Below are 16,154 nucleotides of genomic sequence, written 5' to 3'. Positions count from 1 at the left end.
GATCTAGAACCCACTGATTGGTTTTTTTGGCTGTCCAGGGTATCCATAACACTCTCCTCCAACACCACATTTCAAAGGAGTCTACTTTCTTCCTGTCAGCTTTCTTCATTGTCCAGCTTTCACACCCATATGTAATAACAGGGAATACGATGGCATGAATTAACTTAATCTTGGTAGCCAGGGACACATCCTTACACTTCAGAATCTTTTCTAGCTCCTTCATGGCTGCCCTTCCCAGTCTCTCCCCATGGGCCACCTCAATTATGCCTGCAAGCACCCGTGTGATGGAACAAAATGGGGAAGGTGCCCAGAAATTGAGCACAGAGCGCCAGGCACACACCTGGTCATGTGGACCCAGGGAAAAACATGTCGTTGGGCCAGATTTTTTTGCAATCCCTGCTCCGAGAGCTTCTTGGTCAGCATCCCCGCCCTCCAGAGAGACTCCTCGGAAACAGAACAGCCCAGACCAAAGCTGTAAAAAAAGGAAGGGACCTATTTATTGGTTCCTCAGACATAGCACAACACAGACAACGTTTGTGTCACGGACACAGAACCAAGCGAGACGCAAAGGACGAAGCTGGGGGGTGCGTCGGCGGGGGGCAGGCGGCAGAAGCCCGGTCTTCATCCCCAGGAGGAGAGGCTCTCGCTATCTTGTACGGTTCGGGGACTAGAGATGTGTTTCCGTGAGCGAGGAGGAGAGAGTCCAGCCGGCACCAACAGAAGGTTCCATTTTTTTTGGCCTGGTGCGGTTTCTTGGCACATGAGGAGGACACTCACGTATACTAAGAGGAGGTAAGGGAGGGGGCTTCAGTAGGCCCCAGGAGCTTCGCAGCTGCAGTTAAGGCGGACATCTCCACCCCCCCTAAGGCCCACAAAAGGCCGGGGATGTGAGGGGAAGGGGAAGGAGGTGATCAGATGGGAGAAGAATCGGGACATCGGACCCCTCGAGGGCGTCCATTGAGCGCCACCTCCAGTTGTGGAGAGACTCGGTGGCAGAACTCTACATGATGGCTCCTTGTCCCCTTCTGTCCCTCACGGCCATGGCTGGGACATGAAACCCCCCACCACCACACACTTCCTGGGCCAGGAGGGGGCCATGCGGAAGGGGGGGGCAGAACCTTCCCCCTCCCATTATCTTATGGAAGCGTCACTCGGGAGGTCATGATCGGACTCCGTCTCCTCGCTTGGGGCCGATTCACTGTTCGGTACCGGAGTGAAAGCAGGAGACTTTCTGAAAGAAAAAAAGGGCGGGGGTCACATGGGTGCAGGGGGGGCTGCGGGAAGGTAGGGAGAGATTGGCAGGCACCGGTGACAAGGCGAACTGGGCAAGGCGGCAAAACGGGACACTGGCAGATGAGGACAGGGGTCTAAGTAAGTGGCGGGCGGCGTTGGAACATCAGGCTCACTTGATCGAGCAATTTCGGAGGGCCCGGGGAAGAGCCAGGAGGGCCAGCGAGCTTCCGGGGGAAGGGGGGGTCTTGCAAGCCCAGGGTTGAGTGAGGATGGGGGGGGGGGTTGTGTGAAAACTCCCCCAAGCCCAGCAATGCACTGAATTCAGTCCCACAAAGCTAGTGTGCAAAAGCCCGGCCGGTCGGCAACGTCTCTTTTATCCGGTGGAGGTTCTCTTGCGACAGCGACTGCGTCTGTCAAAACCCGCCATCACCTTCTAGACACACATGGCATGAAACACAATGCCTGCAAGTCTGCAAGGGGGGGGTTACAGCCAATCACTCAGGATCCAGCCCAACCGAGCCGCCCCCTCCCCCTGGCGCACACACTCCCCGCCCGCCACAGGAAGAGACCCCCTCTCCCAGCCTCTGTCGCTCCGACCCTGGTTCCCATAGCCCTTCTCATTGCTGGCGAGAGAACCCCAAGGGTCTGAAACCCACCGACTTCCCTCCTAGGATGCAGTTAGGAGCCGTCTGCAGGTCCTGGCCCTCACCTGTCCCCAGACTGGGTGATGAGCCGGCGACAGGTCTCCATCTGCACGTCCAGCCCACGCTTCATGCTGCACATCTCCATGTACTCGTGAAGGTGCCGGTTCATGTCATTCTTGGCCGTCGCCAACTCCAGCTGCATCAGAGGGAAGAAGAAAGAAGAAGGAGGAGGAGGAAGAAGAAGAGTTGGTTTTTATATGCCGACTTTATCACTTAAGGGAGACTCAAATGAGCTTACAATCACCTTCCCTTCCCTTCCCCACAACAGACACCCTGTGAGGTAGGTGGGGCTGAGAGAGCTCTAAGAGAGCTGTGACTAGCCCAAGGTCACTCCACTGGCTTCATGTGGAAGAGTGGGGAATCAAACCCGGTTCTCCAGATTAGAGTCCACCAGTCCAAACCACCGCTCTTAACCACTACACCACGCTGGCTCTTGAGGGATTTCTGCAGAGCATTCCCCCCAGGATGCTTCTGTTGCTTCCCAGTTCGTTGTTGGCAAAACCAGCTGCAAATATTGAGGATGCTTAAAAAGCTCTGCAGCCCAAAATAAGCATTCGACCCTCCCCAAACCATATACCCCAAGACTTTGCTCATTTTGGGGTGCAGAGGGCACGCATCTACCCCAGTTCCTTATTCAGGGCATCTTGCTAATATATTTGTACAGGCTTCCTGGTGGTACCCCAAACAGACGCTCTCTGTGCTAGAATCTGTGTTTGGACTGGGAACATCCTAGGGTTTGGCAGTTCCAGGTTGGGAAATACTTGGAGATTTTGGGGGCGGAGCCTGAGGAGGGCAGGGTTTGGAGAGGGGCGGGTCTTCAATGCCACAGAGTCCAATTGCCAAAGCGGCAATTTTCTCCAGGGGAACAGATCTCTATCACCTGGATAGCGGGAGCTCCCCAGCCACCCCAGGTTGGGGCGATGGCTGCCAACTTGGAAGGCTTTAAGAGGGGAGCGGACATGTCTGTGGAGGAGATGGGTATTCGTGAATTTCCTGCACTGTGCAGGGGGTTGGAATTAGATGACCCTGGTTGCCCCTTCCAACTCTATGATCCTATGAAAGGAAAATGCTATGGGTTGAGCAAAGCCTTGCTAGGGTAGGGCGTGGGTGGGGGCATCTCCCAACCAATCCTCTGGCCTTCAGGAATGGGGGAAGGAGACCAAGAGAGAGATCTAGGTTTGCCAACCTTCATGTGGAGCCTGGGGTTCTCCTGGAATTACAACTGATCTCTGGACCACCAAGATGAATTCCCCTGGAGAAAATGGCTGCTTCAGAGGGTGGAGTGTATGGAATTGCACTTCTGCAGAGACCCCCTCTTTAAACTCCGCCCTCCCAAGGCAATGCCCCCAAATGGCCAGGAATTTCCCAAGCCAGAGTCGGCAATTTTAGTAAAGATCTTCCAGCGTTCTGTTCATTGTAGCCCCTTCCCTATTCTCCTTACTAGAGAACTAGGGTTGCCAGGTCCCTCTTCGCCACCGGCGGGAGGCTTTTGGGGTGGAGCCTGAGGAGGGCGGGGTTTGGGGAGGGACTTCAATGCCATAGAGTCCAATGGCCAAAGCGGCCATGTTCTCCAGGGGAACTGATCTCTGTCGGCTGGAGATCAGTTGCAATAGCAGGAGATCCCCAGCCAGTACCTGGAGGTTGATAGCCCTATCGAGAACAGAGAAGGTAAAACCACGTGTGTGCCCGGACGCAGATGACTGTATGTGTACTTGGTCCCTATAGTCAGTGAAAGGGTAATTCATTTCCCCCCAGGTTTTTCCACACAGCTCGGATCCCTGGATTTCTGCCACCTTAGGCCGTCACTTGGTACTGCCAACAGACCCTGCAAAAGCAATGTCTCCCTTGCCCAGGCAACCCAGCTCCTGGCACCTCACTGGCTGCCAGCTGTTTCCATCACCATCCCCAGCTCTTCTTTGCCCCAGCAGCCTGCCCCTCCCCTCCCCACCTCCTCTCTTTATTTAGTGAACTGGCTAAATTTATCTCCGGCTTGACTAACGCAGCGAGAGAATTCGGCTTGCCTTATCTTTTTTATCGTCAGTCTACCAACACGGTTCCTGCCAGGCCCAAATATAGCCTTTAAAGTGGGAAGAGATCGGGCGTCGGGTTTCCTTGGGAATGTGTGCGTGCGTGTGTACACGCAGGTGCCCGCACAGAGAGGGAAGTTGTGTATCCTCTTCCTTCTAGCAAGGACAGCCTCTGTAACCTACCCCCCCCCAATACTACCCTGCCCCTTCTTTAAGAGCATTAACAGCGGTGGTTTGGAGTGGTGGACTTAGATCTGGAGAACCGGGTTTGATTCCTCACTCCTCCACATGAGCGGCGAAGGCTAATCTGGTGGACTCGATTTGTTTCCCTGCTCATACACCGGAAGCCAGCTGGGCGACCTTGGGCTAGTCACAGTTCTCTCAGCCCCACCTACCACAAAGGGTGTCTGTTGTGGGGAGGGGAAGGGAAGAAGATTGTAAGCCGGTTCGATTCTCCCTTAAGTGGTAGAGAAAGTCGGCATATAAACACCAACTCTTTTTCTTCTTGCAGAATGGTAGACATCAGCCTCAAAACATAACTTTTCCCTCCCATATTTTCTTTAATCACCTTCACTTGAGGAAGAGATCTGAGCAACTCTGGAGTCCACTTTCAGCATCCTGTACCCAAAAAAGGCCAAGTCCTCCCCACCCACCCCAGCTATCTTATTTTCTTCTTCTCCCACCTCTATTTGGTCGATGGTTTCCTGATATTCTTTCTCCCGGCTCTTGAAGAGCGATTCTGTGTCCTTGATCACTTTCTCCAAACTGTCATCCGGCTGCTGGCAAGGGGAAAGAAAAGAACGGTGGGCGTCATCCATCGGAAACAGGGAACAAAGTTACAGAAGGAACGAGCCGCGTCACCCAGAGAAAAGGGTTTCAGGACATGCCTAACTAACACAGAATACTCTGTTATAAAATCTCATTCATGGTGTGGTTTAATCGTTTAGGAAGAATTTTCTAACCCTTAGAGCTGTTCCTCAGTGGAACAGGCTTCCTCGGGAGGTGGTAAGCTCTCCTTCCCTGGAGGTTTTTAAGCAGAGGCTAGATGGCCATCTGTCAGCAATGCTGATTCTATGACCTTAGGACAGGAATATTATCCAGTATCAATACACACTCAGATGCAGAGAAAATTATATATCTGTTATCAGATATTGATGTATATGCATCATATAGTCTCTTTGTTTGCTCTTGCAGCAAAGAAAATAAGGTATTGGAATAAGCAGCTACTTTTCTTTTAAACTGAAATGTTTTAGTATATCCCATTATCTATTTAATATTTTGCTTGCTAATCTATTGTATTTGTATTTTATTGATTTGTTTTAGCAAATTGTGATGGCCAAAGGCTATATACAATAACATTTCTTCTACTTACTATGACCTTAGGCAGAGCATGAGAGGGAGGGCAGGAAGGTATGCATCAGTGTTTGGCTCTTGTGGCCCTTTCTTGCATGCCCAGGGTAGTGCAGACCGCCACTTTGGGGTCAGGAAGCAATTTTCCTCCAGGCCAGATTGTCCAGGGATCCTGGAAGGGTTTTTTTTGCCATCTTCTGGGAATGGAGTAGGGGGTCACTGGGGGTAGGGGCGGGGAGGTAGTTGTGAATTTCCTGCATTGTGCAGAGGGTTGGACTAGATGACCCTGGTGGTCCCTTCCAACTCTATGATTCTATTTGAGGGCTACACTACATGATACAGCTTCCTCCATGTTCAAATTTGTCCTGCCACATAGCTCACTGAGTTACCTTGGGCTAATCACTGCACTTTCTTGGCCTAACTTACCTCACAGGGTTGTTGTGAGTAGAAAAAGGTGGAGGGGAGAATTGTGTACATTCCCCCTTGGCAGAAGGGTGGGATAAAAATGCACGAAATCACCATTCTCTCGCACATTTGTATCTTGCCTTTGCTCCGTGGAACCGCAGGAGTTCCACAATGATCATCACAACAGCCCTGTGAGGTAGGGCCAGGCCAAAAAAATGCAATATGCCCGGGATTTCATACCAAACCTCCCTGGTCCAAGACCATTTATCCAGCTGCTACATCACACTGGAAGCACAATGGATGAGTGGATTCCATACAAGCTCAGAAAAATCACAGAATGTTGCATTGGGTACAGGAATTCTGCAAGCTGAAAATCTGTGTTTTTGTTTTGAAAAAAACCCTTTCAGCCTTTCTCTGCAATCACAGGCTTAGCAGCATAACTGGTGTTACTTCTGACCCCCTCAAGCCTTATGTGATCTACTAGGGGCTCAATACGCCCACTGCTAGTCCGATCTGCTTAGGACTGGAAAAACCAGCTGCGTTGAGCCCCGGGCAGCTCAGGAAAAATAAAAGTACGTCGCTCACATCATTAGATAGGAGATGGGCAGAACGACAGCTGCGGGTCACAGATCGTTATAAGCCCAACACGTGCAAAAGAGGAGAATCTCAGAGGCCAGAGTTCAAATGCCCAGCAAAGCTTAGGGCTCCTCCCCATCAGCAGTAGAGCCAAAACATACTGCTGCAAATCAAGGCAATATATGGTGTGGGCTGTCCTTTCCAGAAAACTGCCATTTGTTTACTTCTTATTTTAAGGGCAGAGTCCATGCACCCACGTGCACGCAGGCTAGAGTGGTCACAAAGGCGAGGGAGCCAGAGAGGAAGAGTCTCCGCAGAAGCCTACAAGGGGAAGCAGCAAGAGAGACCTGGAAGACAAAGAGGCCTCCCGTTACCTCCCCCTGGGCTTCCGCAGCAGCAATGGCGTAGCCGGAGAAATCCTCCCAGAGCAGTAGTGTCTCTTCCGTCTCCTCCCAGGTAAGGCTGTCACAGTCATCTTCAAAATCGTACTCCCTCCTGGGGTTGAGAAGAAGAAGAAGAGTTGGTTTTTATATGCCGACTTTCTCTACCACTTAAGGGAGAATCAAACAGGCTTACAAGTCACCTTCCCCTCCCTTCCCCACAACAGTCACCCTGAGAGGAGGGAGGGGCTGTGGCTCAGTGGAAGAGCATCTGCTTGGCACGCAGAAGATCCCAGGTTCAATCCCCGGCATCTCCAGTTAAAGGGACCAGGCAGGTAGGTGATGTGAAAGACCTCTGCCTGAGACCCTGGAGAGCCACTGCCAGTCTGAGTAGACAATACTGACTTTGATGGACCACAGGTCTGATTCAGTATAAGGCAGCTTCATGTGTTCATGTGAGGTAGGTGGGGCTGAGAGAGCTCCAAGACAGCTGTGACTAGCCCAAGGTCACCCAGCTGGCTTCATGTGGAGGACTGGGGAAACCAACCTGGTTCACCAGATTAGAGTCTGCCACTCATGTGGAGGAGTGGGGATTCAAGATCCGGTTCTCCAGATTAGAGTCCACTGCTCCAAGCCACCACTCTTAACCACTACACCACACTGGATGAGGGAATAGGAGGTCAGCCACAGACAGATGAGGGCAACAGGAACACTCTGGAAGGGGTGGGAGCATCGGCTTTGAGACACTCCAGCCGTTTTGTGGCTGCGCTCTCCATGCTGTGTCAGGAACCCAGAGGTGCCCACAGGCTGAAAAAGGGTTGGGGACGCCCGGGCTATATAATAAAACTGGCTTTGCCTAGCAGTCAAGGCTTCGTTGATGCGGTGCTTGGATGGTATGTGCATATATTTGGAAGGCAGAGGCCTGTGCCCAAGGAAGACACGTGTTTCCTGAAAGGATCCTTCCAAAGAAGAAGAAGAAGAGTTGTTTTTATATACCCCGATTAGAGTCTGCCGCTCATGTGGAGGAGTACAGAATCAAACCCAGTTCTCCAGATTACAGTCCACAGCTCATGTGGAGGAGCGGGGAATCAAACCCGGTTCTCCAAATTAGAGTCCACCACTCTTAACCTCTACACTACTCTGGCTCTGTCATGGGTCCTTGATTTTTGCATCATTTGCTGCCCTTTAGACAAAATGGCATACAGGATCATTCTTTTTGTTAGTTACGAGTTTTATCACAAATTTACGAGTTTATCACTTGAGGGAGAGGGATAGCTAAAGACTATTTGGAGGCCAGGTTGGGCCTAAGGTAGGTTTGCCAACTCTGTGTTGGGAAATTCCTGGAGATTTGGGGGTGGATCCTGAAAAGGGTAAAGTTTGCTGAGGGGAGGGACTTCAGCAGGGTATAATGCCATAGAGTTCACCCTCTGAAGCTGCCATTTTCTCCAAGGGGGCGATGTCTGGAGATCAGTCATAATTCCAGAACATGAGGCCCTGGCTGGAGGTTGGCAACCCCAGCCTAAGGGTATTTTGACCAAGTAGGCTGGCACTACGGGCGTACAAAAAAAAAAATCTGGTAAAATTTGGATTTGGGTTTATTGGGCCCATTTTTTTCTGGAAACCTGAAATAAGCCGAATTCCCATACTGGTAAATATGGGAATTCGGTTTATTTTTGGGTTTCCTGAAAAAATTCAGCCCTGGGGGGGCATTTTTGTGGTAGAGCCCCCAAATTCACAGGGTGGCTTGCAGGGACTCTCCTTGCAAGAACCCCCAAGTTTTGTGAAGATTGGGTCACGGGGTCTGAAGTTATGGGGTCTGGAAGAGGTCACCCCCTCCCACCTCCATACACAAGCAGGAAGGTAAGAGTCAGATTCTCTGTTCCTTCGCTAATCAGCTAATGCTTGTTTATGGAGAAGGGAGGGGTGACCTCTCCAAAGCCCACAACACTGGACCCCCTGGCCCAATCTTCACCAAACATGGGGGTTTATGCAAGGAGAGTCCCTGAAAGCTACCCTGAAAATGTGGGACCTCTACCCCCAAAAATGCCCCCACAGGAGCTTCGCAAAAAAAACCCTCTTCCTATTGTGGGGACTATCAATCAGCCAACTTTTGCTACATGTCCTGCGGCTCGACTGATTGATTGTTCCCACAATAGGAAAAGGGGGGGTTGTGAAGCTCCTGTGGGGGCATTTTTGGGGGTAGAGGTTCTAAATTTTCAGGGACCATCCTTGCACGAACCCCAAAGTTTGGTGAAGATTGGGTCAGGGGGTCTGGTGTTATGGGCTCTGGAGAGGTCACCCCTCCCTTCTCCATAGACAAGCATTAGTGAAGGAACAGAGAATCTGACTCTTACCTTCCTGCTTGTGTATGGAGGTGGGAGGGGGTGACCTCTTCCAGACCCCATAACGTCAGACCCCGTGACCCAATCTTCACAACACTTGGGGGTTCTTGCAAGGAGAGTCCCTGAAAGCCACCCTGCACGTTTGGGGGCTCTACCCCAAAAATGCCCCCCCCCAGGGCTGAACACCAGTTTGGGGGCTCTGAGAACCCGAAAAAGAAGGAAAATAACCCAGTTTTTCCGGGAATGGCCAATTTGATTTGGCTCCCCCCCGCCCAGGTTTTGGAATTCGGTAAACCCGAACCCGAAATTTACCAAAGTGGCTTTTTCGGCTTATTCTCGGTTCGGGTTTATCGATATCTCCACAAGCAGCATGAGGCAGGCGAAGACTCACAGCTGGTTCAGCATCCTTTGCATCTCTTCATTGATGCTCATGGCTGTGGTTTCGTCCTCTTCATCCTCCGGCTTTTTGGAGGCCTCGCTCTCTGACAGGGAAGTGTCTTCCTCGCTGGCCGGCTTCCGGTCCCGCTTCCGGCCCATCGTAGCTGGGACCTTAATGGGAGATAAGTGCAGAGACTACAGAACGAGGTTGGGTTGGGGGTTGGAGGTTGGAGGTGGGGGGGTGAGAAGAGATGGGAAGGGAAGGGGGGAAATGGGATGGCGTGGGGTGAGAGGAAGATCGAGACAGAAAGAAGAAAGCGGGGAGAGGAAAGAAAGAGAGAAAGAGAGAGAGAGACGGGCTTATTATGACCAGGTTATAGATGGTGCGGTGGCTCAAATGCAATTTTAGAAACATCTATTTCTCAAATAATAAAGCTAAGCAACTGAAAATGGAATCTGATGAGGGTTCACAGTTAAAGGAACTCAAATCACACCCCAGAGAGAGATGGAGGCAAGAGAGGTCGGAGCAAGACAGATATTTTAAAAACCGAGGGAGAAAAAGAGGGCTCACAGATTTTAAAAAAAACTTTTATTTTACAGAAAGCTTCTAGCGCGCGCCTTTTTTTTTTTCCAGCTCAATGACAAAAAACTAACCAACTGCTTCTGTGGGGGAAGCAAGAGAAAGAAGAGTGAGTGAGAAAGAGAGACAGAGAGAAAGAGAGGCCGTGAGAAGAAGTCGAGTGAGTGAATCAGAGAGAGAGAGAGAGAGAGAAAAGGGGGTGGGGGGAGAAGAGAGAGACGGTGTTAGAAAGATACGCATACTAGGGCACCGTCTCCCTCTCCGTCAGCTGTTCCCGACAGGACCCTCCAACTCAGCCTGCAGAGACGCTCCTGGGGGTCCCCCCGAGCCCCCACGGAGACTGCAGAGAGGCCCGCCCTCAAACTGCCTGCCACTTTCTCCCGTGCGACTGAGGTGAATTCATGAAATGAGGGTTAGGATGACAGGGGTGTTTCCTTTCAGAGAGGGGCACGCGTCCCCGTTCGGCGTCTCCCTTCCTGTAGAGGCCGGAAGGGAGTTGGGCGCCCCTCACCTGAAACATTTTGATCATGTCTTCGCAGTTGCGCTGCTGGGCCACGTCGCACAGCTTCGCCGTGATGTCTATGCGCCGGCAGATGTCCATGTCTACTTTCATGGCCTTTTCCTGAATCTTGGTGTCTAGCTCGGTAAGGTTCTGGAACGGCACAAAGAAGAGAGACGCCGGGAGAGATAAGGCCCTTGGGAGATCCTGGTACAAACGGTACCAACTTTGCAAGATCTCACGCTTATTTGGAACACTGGTATCCTCCCTTCTTATCACCTGGTCAGAGAAGAGACAAAGAAGAGACGAGAAGGGGAGAGCCAGCATGGTGCAGTGGTTAGTGTCATACAAGGATCTAGGAGACCAGGTTTGGAGTCCCACATTCAGCCATAAAACCCGTTGAATAACCTGGGGCTGGTCTCTCCCTGGGCTTTTCCATGCATTTTTTCCATTGGTTTGGCCCCATAGTGCTTCAATTCATCCCCAGATTTCTGCACACATTTTTGTGCCTTTGATTTTCACTTCTGATTTTTTTTTTGTTCCCCTCTCCTTCCCCACCTGTTTTTTTTGAGTCCACTTTTACCCCGATCTTTTTCCGGAAGCCAGTTCTGAGTTGCCTTTTTTCCTCGTTTGTAATGTTTCTGTCGGTTTTCTTTGCCCCATCCCCTCCCGCCCACCTCCAGCCCACTTTTCAATGATTGGACTCTTAATTGTCATTAAACCATTCCCTCTCCTCCCTCACCCCGGCCCTGAAGATGAGTGGCTTCATTTTCAGTCTTAAAAAAATACAACCCTTTCATTTAATAAAAAGCGGAGTCTCTAGCCCTTTCCCTTGTGGAAATATTCCCTTTTCCTTATATCTCCACATAGGAAGAGGCTACAGACTAACTTTGTTAATTAAAAAAAAAAAAAAGCTGGGAATTCGGACAACCTGCTCCATCTATCATTACAACCATATATCAATATAACAATATTTACAGTCAATCCTAAAGAGTTACTGCAGTCGAAGCCCATTCATTTCAATGGGCTTAGACTGGAGTAACTCTCTTTAGGATTGCATTTTTAGTGCCGTTTTAAAAAATGCAGCCGTGATATTGATATATTGATGTAAGCATGCACCAAAAAGGGGAGGGGGTGCTGTGACACTACCCATGATGACAGAACCCTCGCTTGAAAATACTGATTATTTTTAAAATGCACAGAAGAAAATAAACTGACTCCACAACTGAAAATGCAGAAGGAGGCCAGGCGTGTGGAAAATCGGGAGTAAGTCAATCGTGCGGAAAAGCCCTTTCTCAGGCCAGCCTACCTCACAGGGTTGTTATGAGGATAAACTGAGCACAGAGCAATGTATGCTACTCTGAGCTCTCTGAGGTAAACGCATGATAAGGACAAACAATAAAACGATCGATACAATTTTTTAACACAGAACATATTAAAATGCAAAAGGACATTTATGTCTAGTCGGACACGATGGGGTCTTCTGTGCACTGGCCCCATCCACAGCTGTTCTTTTGCTCTCTCTTTCCAGCCCTGAAATACTGTGATGACTAAAGCCCTGTTCAGATGTTACAGCGTCGGCATGGACATCCTGCCTGTTCGTGTGTACCCGTTTGGGGGTTACCGCACTCATATTTCCACCGATGTATGAAAAGTTTGAAAATGTTATAAAAAATACTGTTCGCAGTTTGTTTGGCCCCTTTAGCTGTGAAGATGTCTTCCAACCATTTATAAGCCGTGGTATCCAAAAACCCTTTTAAAGCGATGTTTTTTATAACATTTTCAAACACTTAATACATTGCTGGGAATACAAAGTGCGGTAACCCCCTTTGTAAGGAAGAGCCGGTGCGCGTTCACTTTACGAGCTCAGGGTAGCATACATTGCGCGTTCACGTTACGAGCAAAACTGGGGACCAGGACCTGGACAAACGTGTGGTTTCAATCACACGTCCCGGGGTCCCTGCGTTAATCGTAACGTGAGAATTACTCAGTGCACATACAAAGAACAATCAAGCGTACACTGTACACAGACTGAAAGTTGAGCTCGCGGTAACTTGTGAACAGGGCTTAAGGGTACACTTGTTGAGGCCCACACATACACGTTACCTTGTGCGCCAACTACAATTTATCTCCAGTATGGTCGATACAAGGACTGACACGTTTTTCCACTGGTCTCAGCCTTTTCAGGGGTCTGTGTCCTGTCTCGTGACAGAGAGACATTTGAGCAACCGGTCCTCATAGGAGACCCGGCCTGGCTTTCGTTTGTGGACATGTTCACTCACGTTACTCATCAGCCCCTTGAAGACCACCAGCTCCGCCTTGAGCTGCTCCACCTTCATGGCCAGCTCCTCTTGGCACGCTTCGGCCTCTTGGGCCTCCTGTCCGAGAGGGAAACACCCCGATCAGAACTTCAACTGCGTGCGGGGAGGACCAGGGGTCAAGGAATCGGAAGAAACGGGAGTCTCCTCACCTCGTTGAGCTCGGTGACCCGGTCTTGCAGCTGAACACGCAACGTGTACTCCTCTTCCCACCTGTCGGGATAAAACGGACACGTTTATTTATTTATTTACTGGTTGAGGGCAGCAACCGTTTTCCATCAGTGCTGGGGCCCCCTACCTCTCTCCCCCCTTCTGACTGGTTACCATCTGTGAGCGAGGGAGCCTGGCTGTGTCACTGATTTGGCCGTGATCCTGTGTGTAAGAAATTTTAAGCGTCATATGAACACATGAACACATGAAGCTGCCTTATACTGAATCAGACCCTTGGTCCATTGAAGTCAGTATTGTCTACTCAGACCGGCAGCGGCTCTCCGGGGTCTCAGGCAGGGGTCTTTCACATCACCTACCTACCAAGTAGGTGGAGATGCCGGGGATTGAACGTGGGACCTTCTGCATGGCAAGCAGATGCTCTACCTCTGAGGCATAGCCCCTCCTCAAATGACTGAACACATGAAGCTGCCTTATACTGAATCAGACCCTCGGTCCATCAAAGTCAGTACTGTATACTCAGACCGGCAGCGGCTCTCCAGGGTCTCAGGCTGAGGTCTTTCCCATCACCTACTTGGTTTCTTTAACTGGAGACGCTGGGGATTGAACCTGGGACCTTCTGCATGCCAAGCAGATGCTCTACCACTGAGCCACAGCCCCTCCCCATGGCTCTCCAGGGTGTCACATCAACTACTTGCCTAGTCCCTTTAACTGGAGATGCCGGGGATTGAACCTGGGACCTTCCGCATGCCAAGCAGAGGCTCTACCACTGAGCCACGGCCCCTCCACTAAGCATCATCTGTTCTTGTTTTAAATTATTTAATCTTAGATTGTTGATATATTGATTGTATATATCAATGTTTTTATTATGTTTGTAATACAATGTGTTGTTACCCGCCCTGAGCCTGGCCTTAGAAGGAATAAAGGGTGGGATACAAATCTAAATCTAAATAATAATAATAACAATAATATAACAATAATAATATAACAATAATAAAATCATCATCATCAGCTCCGGCGGGGGGGGGGAGGCAATCACGAAGCTGCCTCGTACTGAATCAGATCCTTGATCCATCAAGGTCACTATCTCCTCCTTAGACAGGCAACGGCTCTCCAGATTCTCAAGTCGAGGCCTTTCACATCACCTACTACCTGATCCTTTTAACTGGAGAGGCCAGGGATTGAACCTGGAAGCTTCTGCATGCCTGGGAGGATGCTCTACCACTGAGCCATGGCCCCTCCTCAACCAGGGAAGGTCAGCAAAGCCTTCCAACATCTGACAAACTCGAGAAGGATTCCTTTCCCTTTCCCTGATTTGTAGGCTCGGCACAGGAAACTTTCCTCGGGACTTTGAAGCGCACAAGGAATTGGCCGTGGGGCAGACACCCCTTCTGGAATGCGTGTCAGGGACAGCTGGGGCCTCTTTCGCCATCCGGGCCTCTCTTTTCTTGAGCTGAATTTGCTGGCCACTTGCGGCAGCTTGTCGGGGGCAGACCCAGGAAAGTCGCCACAGACTATGTTTAGTAAATGCAACACACGCCGAGCCTCGGTACCGGAATAAACCACACTGACAGATGACCTCCGCCGGCCACATCTCCTTGCTATGCTGGGCGAGGCCAATTTTGGACTGCCATACTCCCTATTCCTTCCTCCGCAGCTATACCTGGAACTCAGCTGTCCTGGTCTATGGACTAAGACATTTTATTCCTGGGGGATAACAAGGTAAATGCAGAGATCTGCTCTCTGTAGGGTTCTTTAAAAAAAAAAAATTCAATAAAATAAACAATAACAAAACATACAACAATCTTCATAGTTTAAAATACAATATATCTGTGTAAACTTAAAAACAACAACAGAATTTCTATATTACAACTTATTCCAATATCCTCATTCATACTACCACACCGAATACACGGTTTAGTCCTCTGTAAAATAGCTAGACTATCATCGCTGCACCCTGCCCTTTCTCACCCTTGAATATAAGATTTTCCATTTTATTTCCAGCTCGTAACTATAGCTCATCTAGACTCATTGTATCATTATTTTTCTGATGTGTTGTTAACTTAATTAATACATATATTTCTTTAATTTTAACCAACCATTCCTCTATCTTTGGAGTTGTTTTTTGTTGTCTGCCTCTGGCCCTTGAATCAGCCAAAATCCCAGACACCTATTATCTGCCATGCACAACCCCTCCCAGTGGCTCTCATGGAGATGCAGAGTCGCACAGGGATCTACTCCTGCCTTTTGTCCTGGGCAAGAACACCAGGGCCATTTTTGCACCGTCAATTTTGATGCTTGCACAAAGCTCTTTTAAAAAATGTGACTTTAAAAATGCCCTTTCACAGTCCCGACGCAAAAAGAGAAGTTCCACTCCCCCCACTCACCTGCTCCTTTGTTCCTGTTTGCATAGCCATTAGCATATGCATAGCTAACGCACCGCTGTTGTTTTGCATTGTTCCTTGAGGATGATTCTTCGCGGCAAACACCAAAGGTTGAGTTAAATGGGCTCTTTTGTAATGCGAAGCAGGTATGCGCCGGCTTCGCAGTCTCGTCCGGAATTACGGTTCAGCATGCAAAATTTAAAAAAATACGCAGGGTAGTTCAGCTTGGAACGCGCTGCAATTACCATGCTAAAAAAACCCAAGAGATGCTTCCCATGCGCCCAGAGGCTTCAATGGGATTATAATAATTTTCCCCAGCAGCAAACATTATCTCCTATCACAAGCTGCTGGAATTTCCCTCGGATTCAGAAGGAGTTTGCCCCAAGGTCTGCTTGACTGAGAAACTCAAGACCAGAGCAGTGATCCAGGGTGGAAAATTTTCCAACCCACATATGTAAACATGGTCTGCTTATCTATAGTTGTCAGGGTTCTTGTGTTGTAGATCAATCATGCTAGATGGAATATAAATATGGGATATCAAGCATGGAGAAATTTCACTTTCTTGTACATGGTGCAGCAGGGGGAATTTGATTTAAATCAAATCGTTTTAAATCACTAGTCAATAAGAGTCGATTTAAATCATGGTTTTCTCCCTCCTCACACTTAGCTACTTGTGCAGATCTATTCCACTCCAAACAATCTTTGATTCAGTGAACTTCTTGAAAATTAGTACTTAAGAGGTAAGGGACTGATTCTGTGTATATAGATTTGCAAAGGAACAACTCTTTATGTTTACTTTATAACATTTTT

The 16,154-nt window shown here is 49.4% G+C and overlaps 1 protein-coding gene across 2 annotated transcripts in view; it reads right to left on the bottom strand.

The window, feature by feature from the left end:
• Positions 1 to 1,126: 1,126 nt before the first annotated feature.
• The window catches only part of IFFO1 (intermediate filament family orphan 1), a 28,778-nt gene continuing 13,750 nt past the window's right edge, over positions 1,127 to 16,154 (bottom strand). Inside the window, exons 2-9 of one of the 2 annotated variants that reach the window (XM_056847928.1) lie at positions 12,945 to 13,005; positions 12,757 to 12,852; positions 10,487 to 10,627; positions 9,409 to 9,590; positions 6,670 to 6,790; positions 4,648 to 4,743; positions 1,943 to 2,073; positions 1,127 to 1,231 (exon numbers count right to left, since the gene is read on the bottom strand). In XM_056847928.1, coding sequence (XP_056703906.1) covers positions 1,132 to 1,231; positions 1,943 to 2,073; positions 4,648 to 4,743; positions 6,670 to 6,790; positions 9,409 to 9,590; positions 10,487 to 10,627; positions 12,757 to 12,852; positions 12,945 to 13,005 — 928 coding nt within the window. In that variant the 3' untranslated portion in view covers positions 1,127 to 1,131. The remainder of the gene's footprint in view (positions 1,232 to 1,942; positions 2,074 to 4,647; positions 4,744 to 6,669; positions 6,791 to 9,408; positions 9,591 to 10,486; positions 10,628 to 12,756; positions 12,853 to 12,944; positions 13,006 to 16,154) is intronic. The other variant, XM_056847929.1, reaches the window with a different exon arrangement.

This window comes from Euleptes europaea, chromosome 4 (assembly GCF_029931775.1).
Source record: "Euleptes europaea isolate rEulEur1 chromosome 4, rEulEur1.hap1, whole genome shotgun sequence".
NCBI classification, from domain to species: Eukaryota; Metazoa; Chordata; class Lepidosauria; order Squamata; family Sphaerodactylidae; genus Euleptes; species Euleptes europaea.
The sequence above is the reverse complement of the archived record's forward strand: the minus strand, read 5'-3'. Positions and strand labels throughout refer to the sequence as shown.